This window comes from Lepidothrix coronata, unplaced genomic scaffold (assembly GCF_001604755.1).
Source record: "Lepidothrix coronata isolate B3197 unplaced genomic scaffold, Lepidothrix_coronata-1.0 Scaffold329, whole genome shotgun sequence".
Lineage (NCBI taxonomy): Eukaryota > Metazoa > Chordata > Aves > Passeriformes > Pipridae > Lepidothrix > Lepidothrix coronata.
Genome location: NW_016690509.1, coordinates 189,638 through 203,190, shown reverse-complemented (window position 1 = coordinate 203,190; position 13,553 = coordinate 189,638). Strand labels below are relative to the sequence as shown.

Sequence of the window (13,553 nt, the reverse complement as noted above, 5' to 3'; positions counted from 1 at the left end):
TGCTGGGGGTCCAGGGCTCTCCTGGGAGGTAAAGGAGACAGCTACCCGAGGGGATCCTGGCTTTTCCCAAGGTACGACCTCCCCCCAGACCCCTGGACCACCCGCCTCTCTCACGCCCTCGTCCCCGCAAGGTCACCCCTGGGCTCCTCCACCTGCGGCTGTGCCGGTGGTGCCGCTGACGATGGTGCCGGTGGCCCCGGTGGGGCCCCCTCCTTCCCGCCGGCGGCGGCGGCGAGGCGTGGCAGCGGGGCGGGCCGGACGGGCCGGGACGGAGCCTCCCTAGGGCTGGGGAGCGCTGAGCCGCCGCTCACCTGCGCAGGGCGGCCGGGCTGGCCGGGGCCCCCCGCGCCGCCGCCATGCAGGAGACTAACGCCTTCCTGCTGTCGGCCCTGCAGCCCGAGGCCGGCGTCTGCTCCCTGGCCTTGCCCTCGGACCGGCAGCTGGACGAGCGCGGCCGGGAGGCGGCCGAGACCCAGAGGCTGCGCAGCGCCCGCGTCCAGGAGCAGGTCCGCATCCGCATGATGCTGCGGGGGAACGCGGCGCCCACCCGCCCCGAGGACATCGCCGACGGCGGCAGAGGTGGGAGACCAGTCGGGACCCCCGGGGCACTCGCGGTGGGAGCCCCTTGGGTGGCACTGGGATTCGGCCACACCCCTGGCTGGGGGTTTGGGGGTGTCCCCCACCCTGGCCGAGCCCCCCGAACACCCCTGAGCGCACCCAGCACCGAGACAGGGGTAGCATGGCCCCCAGCGTGGCCTGGTTTTGCCGCACTTGGGGTCCTGCCTCAATTCCCCCACCTGCCCCAGGAGGGATTTGCACTGGGGGGGTCCCGTGCCTCACGTTGGACTGGGAGGGGGATGGTTTTTCCCGCCCTGGCAGAGCCCCCCCGGCCCTGAGCGGCACCACTGGCCAGGCTCCAGCTCCTCCATTTAACGTCTGCGCCGGCAGCCTCCGCCCTGCCGCCTCGCCCAGCGCTGCACAGGATCCCCGAGCCCCCCAGCCCTGTGCTGGGGGACCCTGGCGGTGGGGACAGACCCCCCTTGGCCCCCTGAGGGCTGCCCGAGGTGCAGGCGTGAATCATGCTCCCAGCACCGCCGGGGCTGGCGGTGTCCCCGTCCCGTCCTGCCGGCAGCCCTGGGGCGCTGGCACAGCAGATGGGCAGTATGAGGTGTCCATGGGCCCAGTGGGGTGTCCAGACCCTGTCAGGGTCCCATCCCAGGAGAAGCCAGGACTGTCTTTGGGGGTTGCCTGTGCTGCTGATCCGGCTGTGGCAGAGGGGACTGGGCTGAGCTGCCGCGTCCCCGCCAAGGTGGCAATTAGTGCCCTCGCCGTCGGGGCACGATGCAGGGCGGGGAGGCCACTTCTGCTCCCCATGGCCAGCGGGCAGGTGAAGGCAGCCTCCTCCTACCCCTTCATCCCCCCAGAGCCACTGGCGCTGCCACGGCTCCCACAGCAGGTCCCCCTGGGATGAGCTGGGAGGGGTCTTTGATCCCTAGGACTCCCTTTTACCCCTCCATGCTTGCACTGACCCCTCTGTCGCTGTCCCTCAGGTGGTCAGTACGGCACGACCCTGCACTCCTCCTTCAGCTCCCGCTCCCAGAGCAATGGTGTGGACCCCAAAGCCTCGGTATGTACTGGGGGGTTTATCCCCGCCCCGCACTGCTGCCCATCACTGTGCTGGCTGGGGATGCCGGCAGAGACCCATCCTCGGCTGTAGCTTCGGTTGTGCCAAGAGGAGGGCTCTGGGCTCCATCCTTTCCTCTCCCGCAGTGGGGATGGAGGGATGGACTCTTGCCCTTCCTAAGCCCTTGCTTTCCCCCTCAGCTGTACCAGCCGCTGGCCAAGAAGGATTTCGGCACCCTGCGGGGCAGCGGCTGGTCCTCCCGCTCGGCCGTGGACCTCACCCCGCACAAGCGCGTGGCCACCATCAGCAACGGGGGCCTGGCCAAGGCCCGGGGATACGGCGCCGGCTACGCGGCCTCGCAGGCGGCCAACACCTCGCCGCGGCCCAGCTCCTTCCACGAGCGCACCTACCGCAGCCGGCAGAACTTCGACACGCTGTCGCTGCGCTCCCTGCGCCTGGCGGACGGGCCCCTGCACCCCCCCGGCCTCGCCGACGACCGCTACAGCGTCCTCTCGGAGCAGCTGGACACGCCGGGGCACCGCCCGTTCTACAAGAGCCAGGGCGGCGGCGGCGGCTTCGCCCGCTCCTTCGCCTTCGAGCGGCAGCTGAGCGCCGGCACGGCCGCCAAGGCCGGCTGCGAGTGGCTGGAGGGGGCCGAGGGGCCGCCGAGCCGCACCATCCGCGCGCCCGCCATGCGGACGCTCCAGCGCTTCCAGAGCAACAACCGCTCGCGGCTGAGCGCCGGCTCCTTCGGCGGAGTGTCCGCGGGCGGCACGGGCGCCTTCCTGGGGCTGGGGGAGCACGGCTCCCGCGCCCCCTCCGTGCGCAGCCTGGCCGAGTCCGGCCACCACCTCCCGGAGCCGCGCGCCATGGAGATGTACAACGGGCACGGGACGCTGCTCGGGCACCACGCCGGGGGGTGAGTGCCACGGGGCTGCTCCGGGGACGCTTATGAGGTTCACCCATGAGGGTGAACCCCTCCGGCTCCCACCAGGCACAAGGCATGCGGGAGGAGGGGTGGGATGGTGGGCACGGCTTGGTTCCGTGGCACAGGCTGACCTCTGAGTGTGTCCTGCCTGCGGCCTTGGCTCCTTCCTGGACACATCCTGAGACACAGGGAAAGGAAGGTGCTCATCCTGCTGGGACTGGAGTCCCGCGCCCTGGAGCGCAGTGGGAAAGAAATGGGCTGGGAGGCTCTGAGGAGATGTGGGACGTGGTGGAGAGGGAGATGGCTTGGTGGGGCTCTCAGAGAAGTGGGATGTGGTGGGTGCAGAGGTGGAGAACCCTGCGGGACACTGTGCTGGGGCTCCCCCTCACCTGGCTGTGCTTCCAGGTTTGACGACATCGACCTGCCCTCGGCAGTGAAGTACCTGATAGCCAGCGACCCCAACCTGCAGGTGCTGGGTGCTGCCTACCTGCAGCACAAGTGCTACAGCGACAGCAGCGCCAAGAAGCAGGTGAGCCCCCCGAGCCGTGGGAGAAGGGGGTGCCCCGGCCCCTCCAGCACGGCGGGCGCCCCAGCGGGGAGGAAGGGCTGGAGGGAGCCCTGGGAGCGCGGCGTGTCTGACCCCCTGGGCTGTCCCCCAGGCCCGCAGCCTGCAGGCCATGCCCAAGCTGGTGAAGCTGTTCAACAGCCCGAACCAGGAGGTGCAGCGCCACGCCACCGGCGCCATGCGCAACCTCATCTACGACAACGCCGAGAACAAGCTGGCGCTGGTGGAGGAGAACGGCATCTACGAGCTCATGCGCACGCTGAGGGAGCCCGACGACGAGCTCCGCAAGAACGTCACAGGTTGGGGGCGACGGCGGGGTGGGCGGGGGGTCCCCTCCCCCGGGGGTGGCACTGCACTGCCCCCTCCCACCCTGTGAGCAGGGCTGGGATGGTGCTGCACGGGGGTGACCCCTCTGCGTCCTTTGTCACATGCCCTGCCCCACGGCTGCTCCTGGCTGTGGGTGGTCAGTACGAGCCCCCCTCAGGAAGGTGAGCTGGGGTGGATGTGCTTTGCAGCCATTCTGGAACTGAGGATCCCCCCCCCCTCTGTGCAGGGATCCTGTGGAATCTCTCCTCCAGCGACAACCTGAAGGATCGCCTGGCGCGGGACACGCTGGAGCAGCTCACGGACCTGGTCCTGGTCCCCCTCTCTGGGTTGGGGGGCTCGGGTGTCATCCAGCAGAACCCCTCAGAGGCAGAGATCTTTTATAACTCCACAGGCTTCCTCAGGTACCTGCTCCGGGTGCTCCCACTGGGGGCAAAGTTTTGGGCTGAGAAAAGAGACGTAAGAGTAGGGTCTGCAGGGCTTGTTTCTGGGGTCCCTCCCACTTGTGTACCCCGGCAAAGTCTGGTCAGCCCCATGGGGAGGTACCGGCTGCCCCCTCCATGGGGTGCCTGGGGCAGGAGGGGGCTGTGGGGGATCCCTTTCTCTCCATGACAGACCCCCATTCCCTTGCAGGAACCTGAGCTCTGCCAGCCAACAGACCCGGCAGAAGATGCGAGAGTGCCATGGGCTGGTGGACTCCATGATCCACTACGTGAACAGCTCCCTGGAAGTGGGGAAGTCAGAGGACAAGGTGAGTCCTGGGTGCTGAGGTGCTGCTCCCCCCTCTTGGTGGCTGTCGTGGTGCAAAGGCACATCTTAGATGTGATGGTGGGAGAACCAGCCCGGCTCCATCCGGGCTCCCTGGGCACAGCCGGTGTCGTGGCTGGGCACGGAGCCCCCCGGGATCGCACCCCGGGGGCTGTGCCAGCTGGGGACAACCTGGCAGGTGGCACAGGATGGCACCATCATGTCCCATCTCGCCCCCAGAGCGTGGAGAACGCGGTCTGTGTCCTGCGCAACCTCTCCTACCGCCTGTACGACGAGATGCCCCCGTCCTCGCTCCAGCGCCTCGAGGGCCACAGGAGGGGCGCCGGCGGCACGGTGACGGGAGAGCTGGTGGGCTGCTTCAGCCCCCAGAGCAAGAAAGCCCGGGAGGTCAGCGGGGGCATGTGGTGGCCGTGTCACCGGGGCGGGGTTGGCGCTGGGAAGCGCCGGCAGCAGAGGCGGTGCTGGGGCGGAGGTGGACGCCAGCCTCGGGTGGGTGGGACACACGGGTGAGCTCAGCAGAGGGTGAATCAGGGTGCTGAACCCCCGCTTTTCCATGCCACGGGGCATGACGCAGCCAGGGTGACCTGCCAGGTCCCTGCCCAGGCAGGGAGGAGGGGACACCGGCGGGGGGGGGACACTGCGGAGGGGCCACCTCCAGAGTCTAACGGTGCCCCTGTCCCACAGCACTACCTGAACGCGGACATCGTCACCTTCACGGAGGTCTCCAAGGACCCCAAGGGGATGGAGTGGCTCTGGAACCCGCAGATCGTGGGCATCTACAACCGGCTGCTGCAGCGCTGCGAGCTCAACAAGCACACGACGGAGGCGGCCTCGGGCGCCCTGCAGAACATCACGGCCGGGGACCGCAGGGTGAGGCGCGGGGGTCCCCGGGACGAGCCTGGTGGTCCCCACCGCGTGGCCATCACAACTGTGCCTGGGAATGGGGGACACCTCCGAAAGGGGAGGCACCTCCTCTCCTCGGTCATCACCTGGGCAGGGGTCACCCCGACCCGGCCCCGCGGAGCGGGAGGAGGAAGGGGAGGAGGAAGAGAAGAGGGGGAGGAGGGGGAGAGGAGAAGGAAGCGGAGGAGGAGCGGTGGGTGCCCACGGGAGGCTCCAAGCAGGTGTGTTTGCCTCGGCAGTGGGCAGGGGTGCTGAGCCGGCTGGCGCTGGAGCAGGAGCGCATCCTGAACCCCGTGCTGGACCGTGTCCGCACCGCCGACCACCACCAGCTGCGCTCCCTGACCGGGCTCATCCGCAACCTGTCCCGCCACGCCCGCAACAAGGATGAGATGTGTGAGTGCCAGGGGGCACGCGAGGCTGGGGTCGGGGGGTTGCCCAACAGGTGACTTGCAACCTTTTCCTCCTCGGCCTGGTCTGCAGTTAACCCCAGCCACGTCCCAGCCCCGTCCTGCCTGCTCCGTCCCTGCTCACAGCTGAGCACGCGGGCTGGTCCATCCCCTGTTCCATACACGGCTCCACCCTCTGTCCCCTCCTTGCCCCCCGGGGACCGCCGCGTGTCCCCTGGGTCTGGCCACCAGCCCTGACGTGCCCTTTGCCCGCAGCCACCAAGGTGGTCAGCCACCTGATCGAGAAGCTGCCCGGGAGCGTGGGGGACAAGGCACCGCCCGCCGATGTCATCGTGAACATCATCGCCGTGCTCAACAACCTGGTGGTGGAGAGCCCCATGGCTGCCCGCGACATCGTCTACTTCGACGGCCTCAGGAAGCTCTTCTTCATCAAGAAGCGACGGGACAGGTGGGTGCTCCCCGTCCTCCTGGCTGTCCCAGCTCCCACCTGGGCTCCCGTCCTGCTCTTCGCTTCCTCCCCTGGTCCAGCGCGGTGGAAGAGGGTCATGACAAGTCTCCCTTCCCTTCCTTTGGTGTTGGGAGTCCCCAGACCGGCTCAGAGCGGCCTCGTGGCCTCCTGCCATCCCTGGACCACCCTCTTAGGGCACCCCACCATTGCTGCAGCCACATTCTCCCATCAGGATGCTTCTCCTCCCTCCTGCCCGTTGTGGTGGGCTCCAGCCTTTCGCCTCCTGCCTCTCCCCACCCGTGCTGAGCCCCCAGTCCCTCCAGGCCCCTCTGGGGTGGTCTCCTTGGGCTGGTGGGCACCATCCCGTGCTCAGCCGTCCCCAAAACTCACTGCATCCTCTCCCTGTCCCAGCTCGGACAACGAGAAGTCCTCCCGAGCCGCAGCCAGCCTCCTGGGAAACATGTGGCAGTACACCAAGCTCCACCGGGACTTCAAGATGGTACGTACCCGTTCTGGAGCCTCGTGCATCCTGGGGGGGGAGTCTGGGGGGGCATCCCGAGGGAATCAAGGCCAGGGGATTCACCCTGGAGAGCCGCACCACCCCAGTGCTTCCCGGCACACGGCAGGTCCCCACTCCATGCCTGCCCCTCCTGAGAGGTGGGGACTTCCCAGAGCATTGTCCCTGTGCTGATGGGGTGGGGATGGCGTGGCCTGTGGGTGCTGGAGCAGAGGGGTCCATGTGCACATTCCCACTGCCCCGTGTGGTGGGGGTCTGTCTCCTTGCAGAAGGGGTACCGGAAGGAGGACTTCCTCAGCCTGTGAGGACACCCTGGGAGCTGGAATGCCCTGCTGGGATGCTCCGTGCTGCCAGCCACGCCCTGGGGAGGCTGCTCGCCATCAGACCCCCCCTCTGTAGCCTAGTCCCCACCACATCCCATGCACCTCCCCCTCTGCTGGGTCCCCTTCCCCTGCTGAGGGACATGTGTCCTCCCTCCTGCCCAGCCTTAAACCCAGAGGCTGCTTTTGGCTCTGCCATGGGGCCCCACAGGGACCCTGTTAGTAGGGGTCTGCCTCACAGCACCCCTTGGGGACCCTCCCCACCTTCAGGCAGCTGGCTGCAAAACTTGGCTTGTCCCACATCTTGACAGAGGGGCAAGAGCCACAGGGATTTGGGAAGGCTCCTGTAGAGCAACGCTGGGTCAGGGGGGCTTTCAGGGCTGCTTCATCCCAGCTCCCTGAGCTGGGTGGGTGTCAGTGCCCCACGCCAGTGTGGGATGTGCTGTGGAATACGTGTGCTGTGCCCCAGCTGGGTGGGGATGGGGCTTTGCATGGCTTGGGGGGCTTAGAGGGCTCTGAGGTGGCTTCCCACAGTTAATAGGGTGGCACAGGGGCTGCAGGGAGCGGGATGTGGTGCTGCGTGCCCCCTTTGCCGGTGCTGGCGGGTAGAGGGATGTGTGTGACTGGGGCTGCCCGTGCCCTCGCTGCAGGAAACCAGGGATGTCCCTGGAGCCCATCTGTCACCCCGTGGGGACTGTCCCAGCGTGGCAGAGCCGCCGCTGCCGCTCCTCCCCAGCTGCTGCCAGGGCTGGGCCCGGCTGGCACGGCGGGAGCAGGATCCGGGCAGGGCCGGCCGGGTCGTGTTTGCTGAGCGGCGTCACCCCGTGGGTGGGGAGATGCCCCCAGTGCCCCCGGCTGCCTCGGTGCTGGGCACAGGCGGGGCAGCAGGTCCAAAGCTCGGCCAGGCGGGTGGGCTGGGGGGTGGCTTCGGGCTGCCGGCGGGTTTGGGGCTGGGGGGAGCCCCTGTGCTTGGGGGGGCACAATGCACCCCGGGGGGAAGGAGGTAGAGTAGGTAGAGGGCTGGGAGGGTTTGGGAAAGTGGGTGGTGCTGCCAGGAGGGTTGCATCCGGGCCTGGCGTGGCCCCCTCGGTGAGCAGCACCCGGCGCGGTCCCGGCTGGGGGTCACGGGGTGTTTGCCTCCCCAGCTGTCTGTGTACAACCCCCCCCGAGCCCTGTGTGCCCCTGAAATAAAAGCCTTGAACGATGCCCACCTGCCCCTGCGCTTGGCTGGCACATGGGAGGGGGGAGAGCACCCCGGGGACACCAGGACCTCGGGGTAACCAGCATGGGGTGAGCTCACCCTGCAGTGCCACCCCACTCACTGTGCCCGGTGTGGCTCTGAGTCAGTGTGACAGGGACACTGGTGTGGGAGGGACGCAGCACAGAGCTGCCCACCCTGCTGCCTGCGGTAGGGAAACCCCCGCCTCGTGTCACCCGTGTCCGTGCCGTGGACAGACCCACTGGGTGCAGCAGCCTTTTATTGCCACGGGGTTCCCGTGGGACAGAGGTGCCGCCGCCACTCCCGCCTGGCACTCCCTGGGGCTGGGGCACAGTTGCTCCTTGGAGGGCATCGCCCATCCCAGCGCTCGTCCATCACGCAGGAAGAATGTCCCTGCCACCCACGGCGAGGGACGGGGCACAGCACCCAGGGGTGCTACTGTGGGCAGGGCGTTCCTGGGGACGGTTTTCCACCACAGAGCCAGCTCCTGCTCTCCCACCACGACCGTGGCTCCAGTCCCATCGTAACGCCCGGGCTCCTCTGCCGTGACCTGGTCTGGGTGTCCCTGCGGGGACAGGGAACACCATGTCTCTGGCCTGTGGCTCTGCTCAGATGTCATCCTCTGTCACCAGGCAGTAGAAATCCGTGCGGGCGCCGTAGTTGCGCGATCCCAGGTCCGAGACGTCGATCTCGGGCCTGTGGCCGTCCCGGAGCTGCGTGTCCTCCGTCCCACTGACAGCTGGAGTGCTGGGAGCGCCCAGGCGGGGGGGCGGGGGGCTTCCGAAGATGCGCCCTCGGAGGCCTGGCAGGAGCAGGGAGATGGATTTAGGCGTGGGAGAGAAGGAGCTGGACCCATCCTGCTCTGCCACAAGAAGGGGTGGCAAAGCCCAGAGGTGACCTCCAGCACACATCTGTCCCCCCCAGGAGGAACAGCAGCAGACACGGACCTGTGCCAAGGTCCCCATCTGGGTCGAGGTCTCCCGTGCTGTCCAGGTAGCTGCTGTGTAGGATCAGCATGGGGTCCTTGTCCTCCTGCAGCTGGGTCTGCGGGTCCCCCACGCTCCCCTGGAAGGACACCTTGCGTGGCAGGGCCAGGCACAGCTCCTTCCAGAAGTCCGACGACGGGGTCTGCAGGGTCAGAGGGGAGATGAGCCACGCTGGGACCACAGCAAAGCCGAGCCTGGCCCCACATGGTGCTGGGGAGGGTTTCACAGGCTCGGCTCACTCTTCCTGGCGGTGGGAGCTCAGCCAAGGTGAGGGCCGCGCTCCAGTGTGGCATCGTGCCCACGCGCCGGCAGAGAAACCTGCCCGACCTGCTGGAACACTCCTCAGGGCTCCAGCTCCCATGGGGCCTGGCCCTGAAATGGCCGGAGCAGCCGCGGGCCAAAACTCCGCTCCGAGAGCTGGGGTTGGGGAGACCCCAGAACATCACAGGGCCCTGACTGTGCGGGTTTGGGGGTAAGCACCCAGATCCAGGGCTGTTCTGGTTGCATTTTTAAATTGCCTCTAAAAGACGAGTGCCCCAAGCTGCTCTTTAGCACTGGAGCCTGGGGAGCAGCCCCAGAGGGCAGCAGGGAGGCTGACACAGAATGGGGAGCTGGGAACGGAAGTGGGGTGCTGCTGGGATCGGTCCTGCTCAGCTCTCACCACGGAGCAGCCTCAGTGGGCAGCAGGGAGGCTGACACAGGAGGCTGACAAAAAGAGGGGTGCTGGGGATGGAAGGGGAGTGCCAGTGGGTCAGGATCCAGCTCGGAGCTCACCATGGAGCCGGATCGCCACACCAGCAGGGTCACGGTGCTCCGGTGCTGCTTCAGCAGGGTGATGGCAGGGTGGGTGATCTCCCGGTACTGGCTCTCGAAGACGATGAAGATGGGTTTCCTGGAAAGCTCCAGCAGCCTCCAGAGTCCTTCCCTGCGAGACAGGTACGTGGCAGAGGGGTGAGAGACCCACCAGCCCCTCTCCTCTCCCGTGGGAGCTGCTCCGCTCCTACCTGAAGCTGCTGTTGCACCAATCCTGCTCCAGGTATGCCATGGAGAGGACCACGATGAGGCGCCGGCACCGGCTGACGTTCATGATCAGGTCGGCTGATGGCTCTGTGGGCAAAGGGGTCTCAAGCCCCTGGGCACCCGTGTGACCACCCTGCCCAGCCCCGTGGGGGGCTGGTGCCTACCTGAGTTGGGCAGGATGTTCTGCTCGTCCAGGAAGAGCTTGTAGCCGTAGCGGTTCTCCAGCTGCGGCTTCACAATGAAGTGGACGAACTTTCGGTCGTCGGGGGCGGTGGCGTGGGAGACGTAGGCGTCGTACAGCTTCCCGTCTGGGGAGAGCCACGGGGTGTCACAGGGAGGGGTCTGTGAGCCCCCTGTTCCCAGGGGAACTGTTCCCTCCGGCTCACCGTTGATCTCCAGCTCGCCGTAGCGGTTCCGGTACCAGAGGAGCATGTTCAGGCGGCACCGGACGTAGAGCACAGCCAGGAGCACCAGGACTGCCAGGACCAGGAGGGCTGCCAGCACCGCCGGCACGTGCCCCGCTGTCTCTGCCAGGACAGGGAAGGACGCGGTGAGTGTGGCCGGTGGCCCTCTCCTGGGTTTTCTGGGTTTGGTGAAGATTTGCACCCCGGGAGAGGCAGCAGTGCCCCTATTACCCGCATCAATCCCCCATGGCATGCGGGCTCTCCATGGGGGTGTCCCCTCCCTGTCCCCAGCCTGTCCCTACCCGCTCGCTGCAGGGTGAAGGTGGCTGTGGCGTTGCTGAGCCAGCAGGCAAACACCCCAAAGTCGTCATCGTGGGTGAGGTTGAGGTGCAGGACGGTGGCCAGGAGCTGATCCGAGGCGTTTTGGGCAGACCTGAGGGGAGATAGGGCCGCCATGGGTTGGGCTGTGTGGTGACAACCCCCCCCCAGAATGGAGGGGTGTCCCCAGGGCCGGCTCCTTACCAGGAGGTGTCCTGGCTGCTCCCATTGCCCAGCCACTGCCCATCCTTGCTCCAGGCAGGGACGGGCCGGCAGCTCTCGGCCCCGGCCCAGCGCACGGTGCAGTTCAGCACGACCCGGCTCCCCAGCGCCAGGTCCAGCATCTCGTTGGCAGCCGGGACCAGGATCTCGGGGGGCACGCTGCAGAGGTCTGGGGGCACAGCAGGGAGGGGCTTTGGGTGGGACAGCTGATCCAGTTCCTTGCTGTCGCAGCCATCCCGGAAAAACAAGCTCTGCCGTGGGGGTCTGGCAGCGAGCAGCGCTCGGGGCTGGTTAGCAACAGGCTGAGCCGGTTTGGGGGGCTGGGATGGACCCTTTCCCACCCTGTGAGGTGAAGCCAGAGCAGGACCCCCAGCTGTGCCTGCACGGGGACCCTTCCCAGCTGAGAGCAGGTGAGAGTTTGGATTTCACCTACCTGCCATGGTGTGCTCAGGTGCCGGGCGCTGCCGGCATCCCCGGAGGGCCCTGCGTGCACCCCTGCGTGCAGCGTCTTCCGGGGGGGGGCAAAGTCCACCTGCCTCTGCCACAGGGCGGGCTGGGTCTGGGAGAGACCAGGAAGGGCTCCGTGAGTGCTGCCTGCTCCGGGAGCGCCCGGCCATGCCCGTCGGTCCCCGCAGCAGTTCGGTCTGGGGGTGGTGGGTGATGCTCTGTGGTAAAGCCAAAGTCCCACCCACGGCGTGGTGGCCACTGTGTCAACCTGCCCTCCCTGCGCCGACTCCTAGCCTGGCTTTCCCAACAGTGGATTTGCGGGTGGGAGGTGATTAATGACCAACCGGGTGCTGTGGGATGTTAAGAATGCGGCTTCAGCTCAGACCCAAGACCAGGGAGGGGAAGCGAGCTCAGCCAGAGGGTGTGCAGCACCTTCCCGGGAATCCCTGCCTTGGGAGGGCTCAGCAGGACTCCCTCTGCTTGCCGAGCCTGCCATGAGCTGCAGAGCTGCCTCCAGCCTGACATGCCCTTGAACTCGCTAATTAGCAGCGGGATAGTTTGTTTATGGAAACGCAGGAGAGCTCCTCCAGCGGGTGCTGTGTTCCCGGCATGTCCCATTGCTACCCCATGGCTGTGGCCAGGGATTGGCACAGCTGCACGACATGCCAGGTGAACGTAGGGAGCACAGGGATGGCACACGGAGACCTTCCCTCACACAATAGGCAGCAGTGGCACTACCATGGCCCCGTGGGAAGAGGCAGATACCGGGAGCAGGTGGCAGAGCAGAGCCTGGCAAGGTCAGGCTCTGCCATTCCCAAACACCCACGGAGCCCTGGTGTGGGTGATGGGGGTGCCAGGGCTGAGGTGGGAGTCTCAAGGACATCACGGTGCTGGTGTTTCCATCGTAAACACCCGGCCTAACTCTGGGGGTCAGGAGGGGGGAAAGCCTCTCCCAGCTGCCTCTTCTCCCTGGAGCTTTGGCACTCTCAGCTGCACCCTGATTTGGGGTGGCAGCAGGGCTGGGCTCAGCCTGGAGAAGCTGTGTCTGCTGGTGTGGAAGGGGGTGGTCTGTGGTGCAGCTCAGCTCAGAGCAGGGATGGGGGCACGGTGTGCTCCCCTCTGGCACAGCCCAGTACCAGCCCGGGGTTAAACAGGGGGTCAAGGTACGTGGGGGACACATGTTACGCGTTCAGCTTGAGCAGCAGCAAAATGATTTGTACCTAAAGGATTAACTGGGCTTCTCCATGGCCAGGGAAGGAAGAGCAAGGGGTGGAGGAGAGCCAGCCCACCTGGATTTCACATGCAGAAAGGATGGGAGATGATCACCAGGGTGGCATGGGGCTGTCTCTGCCTGGCAGGATGCTCCAGCTCTGCTCACTCCAGCCTGGAGGGGTCACTCCTAAATCATTTCCCTTAGCTGGTTGGAATAAGGAAGCCCCAACAAGCTTCAGCCTGGCCAGGGAGTGTGGGGAGGTCCCAAAGCCCCCCCTGCTCCTAACACGGTGCTGGATGCCCACAGGGGAGTGGGTGCCAGGGCTGCTGAGTGCAAGGGAGGGAGGAGCACCCGCTAACGGGCAGCTGCAGCTCCTATTTCCCGCATCTTGGGGTTGGGGACACCCCAGATGGTGGATGCCATGGGGCAGGGGGTGCTGGCTGGGGGGCAGCATTCCCTGGAGCTCAGCCATGGGGAAAGCGAGGCGGGCAGGGAGGCACAGTGGCCAGGGGGTTGTGGGGCAGCAGAAATCGGGATAGAGAGCTGGAGAAAAACCAGAGGAGAGTGAAGGAGAACCCAAGGAGAACCACGGGGTGTGGGGTGAGGCTGAAACCCTGCTGACCCTGTCCGAGGCGGCATTGGCGCGGAAAAGGGAAGCGGAACAGAGCTGCGTTTACCTTCGGAGTTTCCTCGGCCTCAGGCTTCCTGCCTGTCCCCTCCTGCTCGAGCCGACCAGACCGGCCAGATCAGTGCTTGGGTTTTCTCTTTTTCTTTTGTTTTAATAATTTATCTATTTCTCCTCCCGGTTCAGCCCCTGCCCTCGGCCGGGCGCTGCCGCCGCCCCAATCCCTGGGCTCCAGGCCTGTGGGAAGGGTTGGCCGTCCCTCCCTCCCGCTGCTCCACCTCCACCTGAACCTGCA

The 13,553-nt window shown here is 66.6% G+C and overlaps 2 protein-coding genes across 2 annotated transcripts; one reads left to right on the top strand and one right to left on the bottom strand.

Annotated features, from left to right (window-relative positions):
- The first annotated feature begins 356 nt into the window (after nucleotides 1–356).
- On the top strand, nucleotides 357–7,615 carry PKP3 (plakophilin 3). Its single transcript, XM_017838211.1, has 13 exons — nucleotides 357–579; nucleotides 1,551–1,627; nucleotides 1,825–2,543; nucleotides 2,958–3,081; nucleotides 3,212–3,416; nucleotides 3,671–3,845; nucleotides 4,075–4,192; nucleotides 4,429–4,596; nucleotides 4,894–5,079; nucleotides 5,352–5,505; nucleotides 5,775–5,967; nucleotides 6,379–6,466; nucleotides 6,754–7,615. Exons 1-13 carry the CDS (start codon nucleotides 357–359, stop codon nucleotides 6,787–6,789), a joined length of 2,466 nt encoding a protein of 821 aa, XP_017693700.1. The 3' UTR covers nucleotides 6,790–7,615.
- A 657-nt stretch (nucleotides 7,616–8,272) lies between these two features.
- Nucleotides 8,273–13,501, bottom strand: SIGIRR (single Ig and TIR domain containing). The gene is made up of 10 exons (XM_017838212.1): nucleotides 13,311–13,501; nucleotides 11,407–11,532; nucleotides 10,956–11,142; nucleotides 10,736–10,866; nucleotides 10,416–10,556; nucleotides 10,194–10,337; nucleotides 10,014–10,116; nucleotides 9,784–9,934; nucleotides 8,971–9,151; nucleotides 8,273–8,825 (listed from the first exon to the last, which is right to left on the bottom strand). The coding sequence occupies exons 2-10, from the start codon at nucleotides 11,411–11,413 to the stop codon at nucleotides 8,632–8,634; spliced, it is 1,239 nt and encodes a 412-aa protein (XP_017693701.1). The 5' UTR covers nucleotides 11,414–11,532; nucleotides 13,311–13,501; the 3' UTR covers nucleotides 8,273–8,631.
- Nucleotides 13,502–13,553: the final 52 nt, after the last annotated feature.

Excerpts from the sequence above, each read along its gene's own strand:
- PKP3 (XM_017838211.1), top strand. The coding sequence starts at position 357 with ATGCAGGAGACTAACGCCTTCCTGCTGTCGGCCCTGCAGCCCGAGGCC. Across the intron at positions 5,080-5,351 it reads TCACGGCCGGGGACCGCAGG|TGGGCAGGGGTGCTGAGCCG; the intron begins GTGAGGCGCGGG and ends TTGCCTCGGCAG. Across the intron at positions 6,467-6,753 it reads TCCACCGGGACTTCAAGATG|AAGGGGTACCGGAAGGAGGA; the intron begins GTACGTACCCGT and ends GTCTCCTTGCAG.
- SIGIRR (XM_017838212.1), bottom strand. Across the intron at positions 10,557-10,735 it reads CTTCACCCTGCAGCGAGCGG|AGACAGCGGGGCACGTGCCG; the intron begins GTAGGGACAGGC and ends CTGTCCTGGCAG. Across the intron at positions 8,826-8,970 it reads AGATGGGGACCTTGGCACAG|GCCTCCGAGGGCGCATCTTC; the intron begins GTCCGTGTCTGC and ends TGCTCCTGCCAG.